At 44.0% G+C, this 17,507-nt stretch overlaps 1 protein-coding gene across 1 annotated transcript in view; it reads right to left on the bottom strand.

The window, feature by feature from the left end:
* Window positions 1-17,507, bottom strand: part of NSMCE2 (NSE2 (MMS21) homolog, SMC5-SMC6 complex SUMO ligase) — a 91,240-nt gene that overhangs the window by 42,461 nt on the left and 31,272 nt on the right. The window contains exon 4 of the mRNA XM_053466450.1: window positions 8,128-8,281. Coding sequence (XP_053322425.1) covers window positions 8,128-8,281 — 154 coding nt within the window. The remainder of the gene's footprint in view (window positions 1-8,127; window positions 8,282-17,507) is intronic.

The following is a 17,507-nucleotide window of genomic DNA, read 5'->3' as shown; positions in this document are numbered from 1 at the left end:
CAACATATTCCTTGGCTGTATCGGAATAGGAGAGAATACAAAATCACCAATAATTTTCAATCCGACAACGTACAAAATGAACGATAACACGACAGGAGGAGGACAGGGGAAGGACAGGGGTCGGCTCTTGTGATATTGTAGTCTATTTGGATGCATTTTGGTTTGGGAAGGTCCCAGGTCTGACGCAGCATCCCTCATTAGCTACCTCTGCGGCTTCTGTCCTCTCTGTTGCACGCTGGGATATGACATCATACTCTGTCGCTCTACCTCATAAGGAGGCACAGTGCTGGGTAAGGATACTATGGAGGGCTTGTCTTGAGACCCCGGGCAGCCTTATAGCCCAACAGGGGGATCTGCCTTGGGTTTCACTGAAGACAGGCTGTCCACCAGTCAACCTGCTTCCAGTACATGCCACGGCTTGCAAAGGCTGGTCCTTTATGATAAAGTGCAGTCAATGAGTAGAAACTACAACTCGCTGTGTGTATCCTTTACTACAGATAAATATATGGAAAGGTTTAGGTCGGAAGAAGGGCATATTAAACATAATCAGAACTTCAAACACTCCATCTACGTGGTGCAATGATTTCGAAACATTATACACCATGAAGCCATTATGGCTTGATGAGCGCCGTTGTGGCATTAAACCCGGCTGTGGTCACCGAGTACACCGACAGCATGATGAATGAGACTTTTCTGTGACCGCGGAGTCCTTTAGCTGTGTTAATGCACACAGGATCTCCCGCCTCTGAATGACTATCCAGCGATGTGCGTGAGAGCCTTCCTCCCGGGACAGGGCTGTATACACGGATTTATCGGAGCTTAAACAACGTCAGGAAGGAACTTGCAGCTTATTTAAACAGCGAAGACTTAAAACGGAGGAGAAAGAAAGTCAAGGTTTTTATATGTTTTTTTATGCTCTTGGCTCCATGCAGGCTGAAATACCTTCGTGTCGCGCAGGTTACACGCAAGACGTGATTTCTTTGTCTTCTTAGTAGAAAGAAGAATATCCAGAAAAGGCTGGACTGGTAGAAGCTTACGGTCAATTTTAACTTTGCTACATAATTATGCAATGAGAAAATACATTTGTATCCTTCCATTTGAGTCAGCCATGGGGTATTAGCTGGCTGCGGGCAGTTATATAGGCTTATTATGGCCTAGGCTTTGAGTGGCAGGTCAGTGGTGGTGGGGGGCTGGTTGGGTTGGTAAGTCCATCCTCCAGAATACCAGTGGTCAGAAAGCACCCTTTAGCGACTAGGTCTCTCTGTCATGATCTATTTACCGTATTTGCTCGATTATAAGACAAGGTCTGACTATGAGACTAAGATCCAGATCCCCAGCAGCGCTGCAGGGGACCTGGATCCTCCTGCCCCCCCCAACTTACCGGTGCTTACCGGGGCAGCATGGAGACGTCTACGCAATTTGCGTAGACAACGTCCGCTGCAGCCGGAGGGAGGTGCGGTTAGCAGCGGGGGTTGTCTGCGTCCATCGCACAGACCTTCCCCGGCTGTCTGTGAGGAGAGTTCCGGAGCTTGGATCAGCGAACACAATGTGCCATTGGAACACAGGAGTGAAGGGAGTGCTGAAGGGCCATCGGAATACAGGAGTGATGGGAGTGATAAAGGGCCACTGGAACACAGGAGTGATGGGAGTGATAAAAGGCCATTGGAACACAGGAGTGATGGGATTGATAAAAGGCCATTGGGACACAGGAGTGATGGGAGTGATAAAAGGCCATTGGAACACAGGAGTGATGGGAGTGATAGAGGGCCATTGGAACACAGGAGTGATGGGAGTGATAGAGGGCCATTGGAACACAGGAGTGATGGGAGTGATAAAGGGCCTCTGTACGCCTATGAAGACATTCCATTAAAATTCAGCCGCTTCCAGCTACAATAGTCGTTTAGAGGATTAACCCCGTCTGCGCTGGATTTCTGATCCATTTTGTTTTATTTCAATGGACAAAATTTGCGTTCTCATCCTTTGGACGACTTGTAGCGTTAGTTGCTCTGGTCTTGAACAAATACCCACCCACTCAAGCTTTTTACAGAGCCCGTTCTTTGTTGGCGTCGTGGCGTGATGATCGCAGGTACTTTGCAGTCACGACAGCTCACATACAAAAAGGTATCGTCTGAAAAGCAATCTGCGTGGCTTCTATTTTTACATTGTTTTTGTTGGTTTCCTTTCCATGCTGAACATCACAAGCTCTCTCTTTTGTGTTATTTGTGCCTTTAACATTTCCGTGCGTTACAAGACGTAAACAACAAAGCAAGCAGACAGTATTTGCTTTATCCCAACTGAAAACCAGCTCTTTAGACGGTCTTCTCGATGAAATATAAGCGTTTAAAGCTGCCAGCCTCGCACAGAAGCTGTAGGACTTGAGCATCTTTTTTGTGCTAGTTCTTTTCTGATCCGAAATTCTTCCGAAGATCTTTTTTCTACAATGAAAAGTACTGAGAAGCGTTTATTTTTTTTATTTTTTTTTTTGAAGAGCACTTCAGGTACCTCATGTTCCCAAGTCACAAATATATATATATATATATATATATATATATATATATATATATATAAAAACAGAGATAACAAAACGACTGGCTTGGTCCAGTTGAGGTCTGACCTGTGATCTGCTGTAAAAGCCTCTTGCCATAAAAAGATATAAAAGTAGCATCTCGCTTGTATTGCCGGTTACAGTGCTTGTATTGCCGGTTACAGTGCCCGAGTCTCAAGTCGCTTTCCTGTGTGCCGCTATGACATCATCAATGCTATACTCTGAAGCAGGATTTCTATGCATTATCTTATATCGCACACATTGTAATACCCCATTCTTCTAACCTACCTAAAAAATATGACTATATGACTATTGGCTTGTCGCCCCATGTCTGTTCACCACGTTGCAGATCTGCGTCCTCAAAGAGACATTTTGTATCATCACCAATAGAATTCATAAAAAAACTGGGTTCCATGTGTAGATTCCTGGGGTACGGTACCAGTAACCTGACAATGATCTGAATATCCTCCAATAACTATGCTCTGTCCCCTTTTACACGGCATCTGCCATACTGGCTAATATTCTGGCATCCAGACCGTGCAGCTTCTTTATGTGTGTAACAGCCTATATATACCGTATTTGCTCGATTATAAGACGAGGTTTTTTTCAGAGCAAATGCTCTGAAAAATACCCCTCGTCTTATAATCGGGGTCGTCTTCTAATCAGACCTCAAATAGAGGTCTGATTAGGAGACTAAGATCCAGATCCCCCGCACCGCTGCAGGGGACCTGGATCCTCCTGTCGTCGCCCCCCCGCCCACTTACCGGTGCTTCCGGAGGTGAAGTTGGCAGCGGGGGTTTGTATGCGTCCGTCGCAAATACCTTCCCCGACTGTCAGAGACCAGAGTTCCAGAGTTCCTGATCTCTGACAGCCGGGGAAGGTATTTGCGACGGACGCATACAAACCCCCGCTGCCAACTCCACCTCCTTCCGGCTGCCGCGGAATGAGATGTCAACCCGCTGCCCCGGCAATACAGCAGGAAATTGGAAGCACCGGTAAGTAAGTGTGTGTGTGTGTGTGTGTGTGTAGGGCATTTCTGGAATGCCTTACACCCCTATATGCCACTCTGGCACTTAGGGGGTTAAAAGGCATATTATGGGGCAGAGTGGCATATAGGGAGGTATAAGGCATTTCAGGAGGCAGAGTGGCGTTAAGGGGGCATTTAATAGTGCACTCTGCCTCCTGAAATGCCTTATACCTCCCTATATGCCACTCTGCCCCATAATATACCTTTTAACCCCCTAAATGCCAGAGTGGCATATAGGGGTATAAGGCATTTCTGGAGGCAGAGTGCTCTATATAATGCCTTTTAACTCCCTTAATGCCACTCTGCCCCCTGGAATGCCTTATACCTCCCTATATGCCACTCTGCCCCATAATATGCATTTTAACCCCCTAAATGCCAGAATGGGATATAGGGGTATAAGGCATTTCTGGAGGCAGAGTGGCACATAGGGGGTCAAAAGGCATACCATGGGGCACAGTGGCATATAGAGGGTTAAAAGGCATATCATGGCCCACAGTGCCATATTGGTGTGGCAAGCCTGGGGGCAGATGTGCGTAACTGGGGGACAGGTTGGAAAATACAAGAAATAAAAACAAAAAAAAAATACAATCATAGCTTTTATTAAAAAAATAGTTTACATGAATTAACATTTACTGGTAAAACTTTTTTCCTTTAGGGTCGTCTTATATTCAGGCTTTTTCTTTTTTTCCTAAGTTAATATTCAGATTTTGGGGGGTCGTCTTATAATCAGGGTCGTCTTATAATCGAGCAAATACGGTATATATATATATGTGTGTGTGTGTGTGTGTGTGTGTGTGTGTGTGTGTGTATAATATATATATATATTATATATATGAGAGTACAAAGCGCTGTTAATATAACTAATCCAAGGGGATGTCTGCTTTCCCAGGGATACCGCTAAATATTAACCATGCTAAATCAAAAGACATTCTGAAGGAGTAGAAAAGGTCATGAAGTTCACGCTTTCATAGTTTAATGTTTTGCACAGATTCACAAAACAAAACACCGATTTTCCCCTTAAAAAATGGAGACTATTCACTGCCACCAAGTCTTTGATTTGAAATTTATAGCTACTATAAAGAGAGGTGTTCTGCGAGTTCATCATTTATAAATTCTCTTTTTTGGTCTCATGTCACCTGGTGAGTTCAATTGAAGAATACTGTTCAACCTGTGAGAAACTGGTCTCAGTGTATGGTGGCTAAACACGTGCGGTAGAACAAGTCAACCCGGAAGGCATGTATCCATATCGCGCTCCCAATGAAATCAAATGCAGCTCCAGAGCGGACACCGCAAGGTGAACGATATTCTTCAATTGAACTCACCAGGTAACATGAGGCCGAGACAGGATTCAACAACGAGTTGGCTCTCTACCTGAAATTGAAATGATCTTTTCTCCTTCACTACTAAAATTTTAGGGAGTATCTGGGAATACCTGGACAGCAATGGGTTCTTAAAAGTACCAAATATTACAGAAACACTAATATCGGAACACCTCTGAACAGTTAGACTAGTCTGTCCGTGTTTCTGGGCCCTGTTTCTGGGCCCTGCTTCACATCTCGAGAGGTGTAGGAACCCTGTAAAGATCTGGGGGCGATAAGCACCGTCATGGTATCATCCTGCTATTTCTGATACCATAATGGTACTGGCTGAAGAAATTCAGGAGGGTTTGTATTAATATAAATTGGTTTCAAAAATATATATAATACGAAGCCAAAGAATTCTATTCGGTGAAACATCTGAGACTGCTGGGATTCTGCCTCCATGAGTGGGCCGGTACAACTTGCCATGTTTGAAGAATCTTGGGCTTGTGCCCCCCTACCCTGTTTCCAGCTCACACCTAAAAACCCATGGCCCCTTCGCAAAGACTACATTGGAAATGTACATTTTCTTCAGTTATAGAAGTTACGAGGAACCTCCTGGTCTCCGTGCTCATTGGTTTAGCAGACTGCGCATGAGCCGCTCTCATTGGATACTTTTCCATTGTAGAGCCACGTAGACCCTCTGTAACCCCATTATCACAAGTATCTTATGGTGAGAATCTAGAATGTGACAGATCAATTCAACATGGCAGAAAGGAATAGGTTTCCGTCCCGCGTTACATTTGCAGACCTAGCTAGTAAATGTGAAAGGAGTGAACTGTTGCGCAAGCTGTTGGATCCTCTGCTGATTAATGATTCCTAATGCATCAAGAGGGTAAAGGGAACAAGCCTCAATCCTTAAGCCTCTTAAGTAGAAAAACAAGAAACAAAGCAGAGTTTGCACTTTTATCTCTCCCATGTGAACCTGTGATGTCCGTCAGTCTCACACAGGGGCCGGTAATGCACCCGCAGCACAGACGTTCAGAGCAAACGCCATCTGGCAGGCAGATCTAGAAGTGTTGGCTTAGGTCATGACGTTGTGTTACTTACATACCTGTTATCAGACACGATCTCTACAAATACCTAAACAAGCAGATTTACTGCCAGATAAGCCCTATGCGTGACACGATGCAGTAATCATGTGCAGATGAGTATGTGTTCTTCACAAGGGTATTTCAACTGCATAAATGGTTGAAGGGCCGTTTTCAGCACCGATGAGACCCAACAAGATTTAAACAGCTGTATGCAGGAGAAACGCTCGGGCTCCTGCAATTCCAAGCCGGTGCTCGAAGCTATGTATAGAGCAAACGAGGAAGACCGTGTAACCGTAACTGCCTGCCGACAGCTTGAGATATGGTAATAACATTTTAAACCAGCCAGTAGTAGTACATGCATGTCTACTGCACGGGAAAGCCCATGTAAGTGACAAGTACATAATATACAGTATTGCAGGTTAACGCCGTCAGCAGTGGGCATCTGACGGTGTATTAGTACGCTGCTGGAACCAGTACTGTCTGAGAAAGAAAGCAAAAGGCAGCAGGCGGTGATCGGCTGAATGGCAATACTGTTTTTTTTTATTATTATTATTGAAACGCTTCAGATTAAAGACGGTCCTGCAGTCACTTTACTGACAGAGGACCCAAGAGTGCCCCTATGTATCAGATGGTTGGCTGGCATCCTAGCTTTATTCTGCCAATCATAGCTCGCATGTGTGTTTTAAACTGAAAGGGTTAAACTGTAATCTCAATACACGGGTTTATTGTAAAACATGGAAAAAAATGCTTTAAGCTTTCCTGGTTCTCTTTACTCCTATTAATGAGACTTTTCCCAAGCATTTTGTTAGCGATAACATGGATTTTAAGAAGCATTAACGCAACGTTAAAATATAAATAAGCAGTATGTGGACAGTAACTACTAGGAAGTAGAGAAATATGTCTGTTATTCACAGCGTATCATAAACCCATCACCTAGAGGTTCATTGCCCTCTGTGCTGATCGGATTCCTCTAGAAGGCGACATGGTAAAGTATAATCACCCAAAGTCCATTTGTCAAATTAACCCATCTGTCCAACCTTTCTGTGTAACGCAGCCCAAGATTGTCTGTTAGCGTATCGTAACGTCAGTATGTTGGGCTGGAAAGACATCCCTCAGATCTACTTGTAATGGCAAGATAATGACTCAATAGCCCTCTCCTCAGTTAATTACAATTCAAACTACTACCAGCACATGCACTAAAAATCACCATCTTTTACCCTCAGCTTTGATCACTATCCCAACAAACGGACGCACAAACCCACAGACCACTCTCAGCCAAACCGTTTCTAAGTTGATTAATGACATTTGTTTAAGTTGAGTTTATAAGTTCATAATCATTACTTTTTATCATCATTATTACCCTGCCAACCTCTTTACATACTGCTAATGTATCCCTCCCCCACACATCACCATTATTAATGTATAAAAGAAAAGGGTTCTGTATTAACAAGGGATTTCCGTATTTATGAATCCTGATAGATGGGAGGGGTTTTTATGTCAATGGCTCTAAAAACGCAACAGTTCCCAAGAAGTAACAATTTAGTTATAAAGTATCAAAACCTAGGAGATTGTGACTGCTGCAACTTGAGCTTTGTCAATGACAAGATGTAACTCTGGCTCAGGAAAGCTCCTACTTTATGGACTGCTAAAAAGGAGCTCAAAATAGACCTCGTGTGACATGTCCTCCTCGTCCACGCTATTTTTGGGCTGGATGAGTGGATTTTTCCAGCTCTGAATATGAAGGAGGTAAATGCATAGAAAGCTTTCCTTAGAAGCTGGACGTACCTGCTAACAGAGGCTTTCAAGAATGCGCTTATCACTATCGGCCAATGACTGGACCATACCATTAGATGCTACGATATAGGAACACTCTTCAAACTCTGATCAGGGACCACCGTATACAGTACATCACCCCTAAAATATTTGTTAAAAGTTACAGGTTCACAGGGCTAAGGGGAACCCACCAGGCCAGCTTTCTCTTTAACAAACGCCTACCCAGGGGCTGACCAGATGGAACAGACTGGTGTCATTCAGGAGCACAAAAGGTATCCTCTAGATTTACAGCCATATTGACACATCACAGACATTTCTGGGGAGTGCCTTTTGTTGTTTTGCAACAGAGGACCCTCCAACAAAGCCAGAGGGGAAAGGGGTGTCACTTACATTGCTTTCTCATCTCTCGAACCTGATCCTTAAACTGCAGGAATCTTCCGCATTTTTTAAGGTCATCCACCGCATTCTTGCTCTGAATGGCTGCATACTTCTCTCTGACAAGGGCTGTTAGATCGGGGATGGTTTCTGGTGGATCACGCTTTAGCTGTGAAGACACACACAGACACAAAGCCAACAGGTGAAATTATTTGGCATATTTCCCTGCCTCTACACATCACCGTTTCTTAATTGGTACCTAACACGTTGGATAGAAATTGATTCTCATGGGTCTTTCTTACAGAGAAAATCCCGCCAAATGTTTTTATTACCGTAAAATATACATTTTCAGAAATATCGTCCTATTTTCTACTAGACATAGACCCTGACTCCTTATACTGCCTGTAGTTAATAATTGAATGGCTCAGTCTAAGTCATCCAACCTGACACTCTGACTAATAACAGTCTATGGAAGAACAGACTTCATTAGCATCGTTATAAAGCATCAGCTCAATGTGGTGTTTGAGCAGAGAAAGTTATGCAACATATCACGCAACTGGTCAATTCTCGTCTTTTCAGACCCCTTGAATATATGTATTGTATTAAGCGCTGTGGAAATTGATGGCGCCGAATGACATTACTGTAATACAGCCCTGGGGGCTTGGTAGTTTGTTAGTCCTCTATACAGAGCTGTGTGTGTGTGTGGGGGGGTGTTATTCTTGTATACAGTATACAGCATGGGGGGGGTGAAAATATTACTGTATATATTGCCGGGGGGAATGTTTTACCTGTATATAGCGCTGGGGGGAATGTTATACCTGTATATATTGCTGGGGGAATGTTTTACCTGTATATATTGCTGGGGGAATGTTATACCTGTATATATTGCTGGGGGAATGTTATACCTGTATATATTGCCGGGGGGAATGTTTTATCTGTACATATTGCCAGGGGGAATGTTTTACCTGTATATATTGCCGGGGGGAATGTTTTACCTGTATATATTGCCGGGGGGAATGTTATACCTGTATATATTGCCGGGGGGAATGTTATACCTGTATATATTGCCGGGGGGAATGTTATACCTGTATATATTGCTGGGGGGAATGTTATACCTGTATATATTGCTGGGGGGAATGTTATACCTGTATATATTGCTGGGGGGAATGTTATACCTGTATATATTGCTGGGGGGAATGTTATACCTGTATATAGCGCTGGGGGGAATGTTTTACCTGTATATAGTGCTGGGGGGGAATGTTATACCTGTATATAGCGCTGGGGGGAATGTTATACCTGTATATAGCGCTGGGGGGAATGTTATACCTGTATATATTGCTGGGGGGAATGTTATACTTGTATATAGCGCTGGGGGGAGGGGTGTTATTCCTGTATATAGCGCTGGGTGGAGGGGGTGTTATACCTGTATACAGCGCTGGGGGAGCTGTTATACCTGTATACAGCGCTGGGGGAGGGGGGTGTTATTACTGTATACAGTGCTGGGGGCGGGGGGAGTGTTATTACTGTATACAGCGCGGGGGGAGGTGTTATACCTGTATTCCACGCTGGGGGAGGGGAGTGTTATAACTGTATACAGCTCTGGGGGCAGGGGGAGTGTTATTACTGTATACAGCACTGGGAGGGTTTAAACCCAGGAATAGCAGGTTAGTAAAAGCATGTTTAGGTCGCCCATGCAATACTGAGAAGCCAACTCATAGCAATCCTCTGCCATGGGCATTAGCCAGAAGGATGTTCTTTTTAAGTGGAATAGCAAATAAGTGAGATACACGAGCTGTGTTTTCTGACAACAGGACGATGTTTTAGTAGCCCATACTTGGCATGAGATTTCAAGGAGGGAGATAATAGCAGGAGAGACCCAGGAGTCACAAGCATGGTTTCTTTCAATCTAGCAGACTTGAGTAGACTCTCCTCACCTGGGCCCTCACTCAGTCTTTAACGGTATTCCTTTTAAAGTCCACTCACTGCTCAACAGTCTAGAACAATGTTTACCTATATGCTTTGTGAACATTTTCACTATATATCCATTAGTCTTAATTATTTATGGGAAACTAAAAGCCGTGGATGTAAATACGGCATGCATTCAACTTCCTGTCCCTGCAGGGAGATATCCGTGAAACGGACCAACGACCTGGGGGCCCGGGCTAGGAGTGTTACACAAAACCACTCCGAAGAGCCCAAGGAGTCTGGAAACAGTAATAGATTTACCCCCTCAACGGCCGCTGGGTTTATGCTGTTCGCTGGGATACGACCTACTATTAACCCCTTAAGGACAATGGGCAGTCCCTAAACCCATTGAAAACAATGCATTTTTAGCCCGTACATGTACGGGCTTTGTCATTAAGGGGTTAAGGACTTGTGGTGCCAGGGAAGAGCATGCTAAGGAGGCTGTGCCGGCTCTGCACAGCCCTCCATAGTGTAAATGGACCAGTTGGGGAGTTCACAGATCTCTCGTAACTGTCCCATTAACCAGTAACGCACCGGTAAGTCTGATGGCCGCAAGCTTCAGGAATATGGAGTCACTGAGGACCGCAGTAGATGAAATCCGGCGACAGATGAATATCTACCCTGCGGACAGGGCTGTTGTCATACACCAACAACCATGTAATGAGTTTAATTGTCACATCGATGTTACATTATAAATAAGTTTTTAGTAAAATATAAAAACAACATGACCGTTCTCTGAAACATACCCCTGTAATTTACACTCCTCTGTGGCTTTATTCTAGTATATTATAATAAACGCAGTCCTTTTCAGTTCTATTTTCTCCCATCAGACATGATTTACAAAATGCGTAACGCGTCCCCCCAAGCCTCGTCAGATGGATACTTTGAAGGTAAAGCGAACAAAGAATCACTAAGACGACAGGGGTTGTTCTGCACACGAACGCATTAATGTGATAGACCGCAATAGCATGTGGGCCGTGATTCAAAATTCACTTTTACCCCGCTGTACACAATGGAATAAGTAAAATATTTTATGCCGCTGCTCCGCTTCCCCAATTACTAATAATCATACCGTGACTCACTATGGTGAAATACCTCTGACAGCTCACATGAGCTGAAGCCTGAGAACAGAACATGCATATTTTAATCAAAGTAATTGTCTCTTTTGGGAATATATTGTTCCTTTTTTTATTATTATTATTTTTTTTCTTTTTAAGTGCAGCTGTCACCGGGGGGGGGGTTGTACATTGAATTACCAAACCGATAGCCCCCAGGATGTTACGGTCTACCTGCTGTGTTTTGTGTGTTGGGAATGCCGTGGCTTTTCTGAAGCCGCGTCTCGCTGAGGCTAGTGGGATTTGAAGATTTTAGACCACTACTAGAAGTGTGCTTACCTGCAATTCCCCATTTGGCCACTAGTGTATGACAGTTCCAGCATCGCTAACACCCTTACTGAATTCTTTCTGTGCTCTCTTTATGGGTTATCTATACAGTCACTTTAGATGAACCTGTCTTACATACGACAGTACAGAGTACACAGTGTTTTAGTTTAACTCACACAACTCATGACAGCGAGGGGGGTATTTGCAGAAGTGGTCTCACCACCCACCGAACGTGCAGTACACAGCCCCTGCCGCCTGATCAGGCATGTCTTATACGGCACCCGGTGGGTTTCAGGGATAGATGAGCTTCTGTGATGGTATGTTGGCATGTGTGCACATGCGCGGTGTACTCACCCGTGATGCCTGCCAAGAGATGGGGGCAGCAGTGTAGAAAAGGAGTAGTATTTCTAAGTGAAATGTGGGGCAGGCATTGGTGAAGCCAACGCTGATCCTTGAGAAGAAAAAGACGGGCTTGGCCCTGTAAGTGGATCAAGCAATATATTGGTCGGTGGTGCTGGATTCAGATCTCTGATAAACCTGATTGGTGCTGACTTTAATGATCAGTGAACACGGCTAAATATTACTGGTAGCCAATATGCATGACATCATTTTGTACTTTAATTCTTAAGGTTCACGGTAAGATCATGTAACCATGGTTCCAAGTTATTTATGTTTTGTTTTATATAGCTCCATCATATTCCACAGCGCTGTACAATGGGTTAAGTGATGCGCCTTGTGTCCGTTTCTTTGACATGTCCACATAAGTATATTCCGTTCTGGATTTAGTAAACTGCCGCCTCCTGCCCTCTTTCTTCTGAATGTCAAGGTTAAGCCCCACTTAAGAGCAACTGTTTCGACATACGCCTTCATTCGTAGGATACGGAAACTGTTGCCTGTTCAGCATTTTGTTTGCGTTGTAGAAATATGCACGTGAGGATAAGAGGAAAGTGCGAGTGAAGAAGGCTGTAGCCGCATGTGCGATGTGTTGTGTTTGGTTTTTTTTGCAATAAAATCTGAACACAGTAAGAATGGAAATTACCGTCGATTCATCCACTGAGCAAAAGATTAAGAAATAAACTGGAAATATTGCCGGAGCGCACAAGTGGCTGATTAACGAGCGAGTGTCCTATTAGGAACAGAAATAACGCGCTGTGACCGAGACGGGCCGTGAGAAATCCGAGCTCCGACAACTTGAGATACAAGCAAAAAGCCGTCAGCAAAGCACGGAACAAAAAAAATATATATATATCAGGGCATAAACACCAGTAAGGGCAGATGGCGCACAGGTATAGAAAGGACGAGTGATTATGAGATAATGTTATAAGACAGGGATGTCCAACATGCGGCCCGCGGGCCAAATGAGATTTCCTGGTGGGCCAGAACACAGATGATATTGCGGCTGCCTCCGCCGGCCACTTAATGCCCTTTGAAGATGAGACGTGACATCCAAGGGGGCGGAGTCACACGGAAGAGTTCCTCGCGGACGGGGAGAAGAGCATGTCGGAGGAGAGCGGGGGCAGGCGTCCCGTGTATGATGATTTTTTTGTGTGTACCGATTACTCCCAATCCCATCACATAAGATTCTATCCTATACTATCTGCCGAGCACTGATGTCCTCTTTATCCAGTACGCATGGATGCCGAGGAGTTAGGATTTTATCTATTTCCATAAAATGACCACCAAATTGCTCAGCGCCAGGCCCGTGATGCTCTTAATCCGGCCCTGATCAACTTAAATCCAGCTTGTACCCACAGTGTGCTCCAGCCTTGTGCAGTTTTATTTGGCTTAACTTGTTTTAAATGGTTTGTTTTACTGTTTAAGTAATTTAGTATCGATAGAATGACATAAAAGTAGACCAAATTAACCCTGTGTTAATATGCATTTTAAAGCTGAAAGGCCATATTTTCTCTCAGTGAAAAATGAGTATGGCCCACGCACACATACATTTCTGATGAGGTGGCCCCCTGCAGAAAGAACTTGGACACCCCTGTTATAAGAGATAAGGGATACAGCATGTTACCAGTTAACGAGTATAATCTACAGCTACATGCCTCACACCACTTTTTAGGGGTTATTTTACAAGAATCAAGCAAATCAAATATCTGTTTCTTCAAGCTAAAGTAAATTATAGAAATCAGCTGTCGCTGGCCCTGTATTAAAGGTTGCATGTAAGCAATGCTAATCAGTCAGTAATGGCTCTCGGATTAATTCACACCGGTGCGTGTAGTTTAAGGTCCCTTCACCTGTTTCATTCATTCGCTGCGGCGAAAGAGCTCATTAAAGAGCTGTCACGGGTGCAAGCGATTCGTGCCTTATTAGCATTGGAATAAAAACAATCTCGCAAATTGTCCGTGACCGCGCAAGCACTTGTGACCACTTATTTAAAGTAAACTTATCACCTACAGAGGGTTGAATAGCTCATATATCCCACGTGCGGTAATCAGAACATGAAATACAAGCCTCTCTCTGCTCTGTGGGGTCGCCGACGATAAGAAGGTGAACTTTTGGAAGGCTGCATGGTGGAAGAGGTAAAGTATGGTGCGTATGTTAACGCGTCTTAACATAGTGTAATCAAGATAGTATCCCTTGATATAATTAAAGGTGCTGTTCCACTTAAGATGAGTCACACAATATAACAACTAGTGCTGCTTCCGAAGGGGGCAACCGAAACAGTTGTTTCTCCTCATCTTCTTCATCTTTCTCCTCCCTACTACCTAAAAGCTGCATATAAATGGGAACATCCAATACTCTGCTCAAAGTTACTTAAGAAACCATAAAGTATGAAGTTAATTAATATTTAATGCTTTATTTTAAGTAATTTAAAATCTGGAGCTTGGAACACCGCAGCAATGATGTTGCAAAGCATGTTAATGTGACATCATTGCATAAGTACGAGGCCCCAAATTGCACCCAACATCTCATACGGGAGCCTTATTTCTACAAGGAAGGGTTTTGTTGACCAGAGGTTGTCTCTGTTTGGGCCATGATCCGGCTGGGAGAGAACGCCAGAGAGCTGTGAGAACAGAAGGAATGGCACATGGAGAGAACCTGCGGGAGCCTCCCCTTTACAGTTTTAAATAAGATAATAGTGCTGCTTAGCAACAGAACCCTGTTATTCAATTCTAACCCATTCCTGTTTGTTACATGAATGCAAGCACACCTCCAACAATCGCTCCCACCTCTGTCATGCATATGGCTCCATACACAAGTGGAATAATTGGGTGGGAATTCATATAAACAAATACTTGTGGCGAACCCCACTAGGGTTTAGAAGATTTCCTAAAGCCCCGCATGCTATTGGATGGCGACATAACATTGCTGCATGAGGTCTATTCACTAAAAGGAGAGATGTGGTTTCAGCGACCTCACTATGCATTATGAAGAACCAAGACTAGCAGTCTTCTCCAAAGGGCTGAGCTGGCCCTGTAGAATGTATAGTTCAGTGGGTGAAATGTCACGGATTTAACTATACATTACACAGGGCCAGCCACGTTCTCTCTGGAGCAGAGGCACACTGGGGTTGGACCTGCTTTTAAGTGAACCGACCCCCATGCTTGGATGGTGTTAGTGAGTGAATGAAACAGCAGCTGTGAATACCGTGGGAGAATAAAGGTTTACCCATAGGTAATGGTACGGGGCAAAAGGTAAATAAGGGTAGAAAGAGGAAATAGAAAAGTCACAAACAAAAAAAAAGCCACACACAGGGAAAAACTCAACAAACAAAGCAAACCAGCAGTCATAGTCAGAAGTTATCCCCCCACCAATACTTTACATCGACTTTAAGAAGTATCACAACCTTTGAAAGACTCTGGAGTACAAAGAAAGACTAAAGGGGCTTAATGTGTACGGCTTGGATGAAAGAAGAAAAAGGAGATGTGATACAAACACTTAAATACTAGTTTATTTTAAAGGAGGAGAAATGTTAGGACAAGAGATCATAGTCAAACTAGAGGATCAGAGGCTTAGATGGAAAGTTTTTTTTTTTTTTTTTATTTACTGAAAGGATGGTACACAAGTGGAACAGCCTCCCATCAGAAGTGGTAGAGGGTAACACAGCGACGGAATTAAAACATGAATGAGACGGGCATACGGCTCCTGAATCTAAGATGAGACAGAGGACCGATTAAGCTTTAAGTGTTTACAGAAAAAAACGTGCATACAAGACGGGCCTTCTTTGCAGTCAAATTCTAGGCTTCTATAAATACAAGATTAAAAAAAAGCACTGACCATATTACTATGACTGGATTGCATGGCTGATAATTGCCCTGATAAAAGCGGGGAAGCAGTAATTGACTGCCCGCTCGTCACTCCATGCCACGCACCCTCCTGGCCATGGAGGGAGAGGAGCAGAGCTCCAGACATGATGGGAATTAAGCCCATCTCTGTAGCTGTGATGCCCCCCTGTGGAGCCGGAGAACCCAACACGCTCAAAAAAAAAAACGTCAGGAATACCAATATATTCATAACAACACTTTTCTGTGTAATTGTCCACATTATTTCACTTTGAGTGAAACCTAAAAGACTTAAACAATCGGGTGTTGAGCAACTCGCAGTCTTTCCAAACTGTGAGAACACGACGTGAGTCACAGTCACAGCTCGATCCCCAAATAATAGCCCGACGCAGCCAAATCTCAGTCGTGCATAATGCTTATTTGTTTAGATTTGGTTCTCCAATGGCTATTGCATCACTTGTTATACAACTTCTTTTTTTTTCAGATGCTTATAAAGATAATTCAAACTCGTAGACAATTGTTAGGCGAAGGAGGTCAGCCTTCCCATCAGACAAAAAGCGCCTGGAACACATAATGCTCGCTAAACACACTGAAGATGGCAAATAATGCCAAAAGTCAATAGGTAGATTGCAGCAGCAACCTAATAATTCATTTATGAGACTATTCTGTTGGTTACGCGAGTCCAGACATCATGCTTTCCAACCCAGTTAATGGCGTCGCTGCTCTGTAATGCGTATCGAAGTACTTTATGGGTACGTTAATATGAATTATTGAAAAAGATAAAACAAAAAATGTACAGAGAGAAGCTGCGGATCCAGCCTCCTCCGTGGTGGGACAATCTCCCCTTATTGGCTGCTTCAAGCAGCCAATCAGTGACTGGAAAGTGCTCCCATTGAAGTCAATGGAACGCTTTCCAGACAAACGCACAGGGAGGGGGTCTCGTTAGACCCCTGTGACATTTGCCAAGCCGTCCGAATGTAAGTATATCACATAAAAGAAGATGTAATCCGCCAAACTCATCTCCGGCTCGGAAAATAGCTGGGGGTGAGAAAAGGGGCGCACATGGGAGGATTGCGGGGGGGTTAGGGCTGGGCACAATGTAAATTTCAGGTGCATATGATGGCTAGATCATCTCTAATTATTATTCATTAACATAATGTCTCTGCCTCCCGGTGGGACAAACATTGCTAAAGACTAAAGTACAGGGGGAAGGCGATAGGACTGCCCAGCCGGGGTGAGATGGAGCATCTTCAACACAACCCTATTTAATTCTATCACAGAGCAGCCAAGGATGAAGCCAACAGTGGCCCCTAGACGACATGGTAATGCCCGGTCCTTTCATCTGACCCTCTGTAAATAACGCACAGTGGATTCAACGTGACCGGACACAGTCAGAGGCTTCACACCCATGTCCCTGGCCAGACAAGGTGCAACACAATGCAGTGGCTACAATCACGGTAACCCAAGAAGCCTAGCCAAGCCAATTAAATAGCGCAGACATTATTAATGTGTTTGCTGAAAAGGTTACTAAAGATTCTGTTTCAGTATCAAACACGTTACTGGAACAATGGAGAGGTTACCGGTATCTCAGGCTTTGATTCTCTTATACGAGACGGAACGCCTTAGAAGAGGGGACCAGATAATACAATATTCAGTCCAAGTTTTTTTCATATGGAATCAGATTTCAATGTGTCCTACATTAGATTTGTTGATTCTAGCACTTGGAGGGTTGGTTAAATGTGAAAAAATACATACGGACTAGGCAAAGGGTGCCAGGGGGGCAGCAGCATTTCTGTCGCATCGCAGGGAGCCGATC

Source organism: Spea bombifrons, chromosome 5 (genome assembly GCF_027358695.1).
Source record: "Spea bombifrons isolate aSpeBom1 chromosome 5, aSpeBom1.2.pri, whole genome shotgun sequence".
Classification (NCBI taxonomy): domain Eukaryota; kingdom Metazoa; phylum Chordata; class Amphibia; order Anura; family Pelobatidae; genus Spea; species Spea bombifrons.
This window is presented reverse-complemented; position numbering and strand designations above follow the sequence as displayed.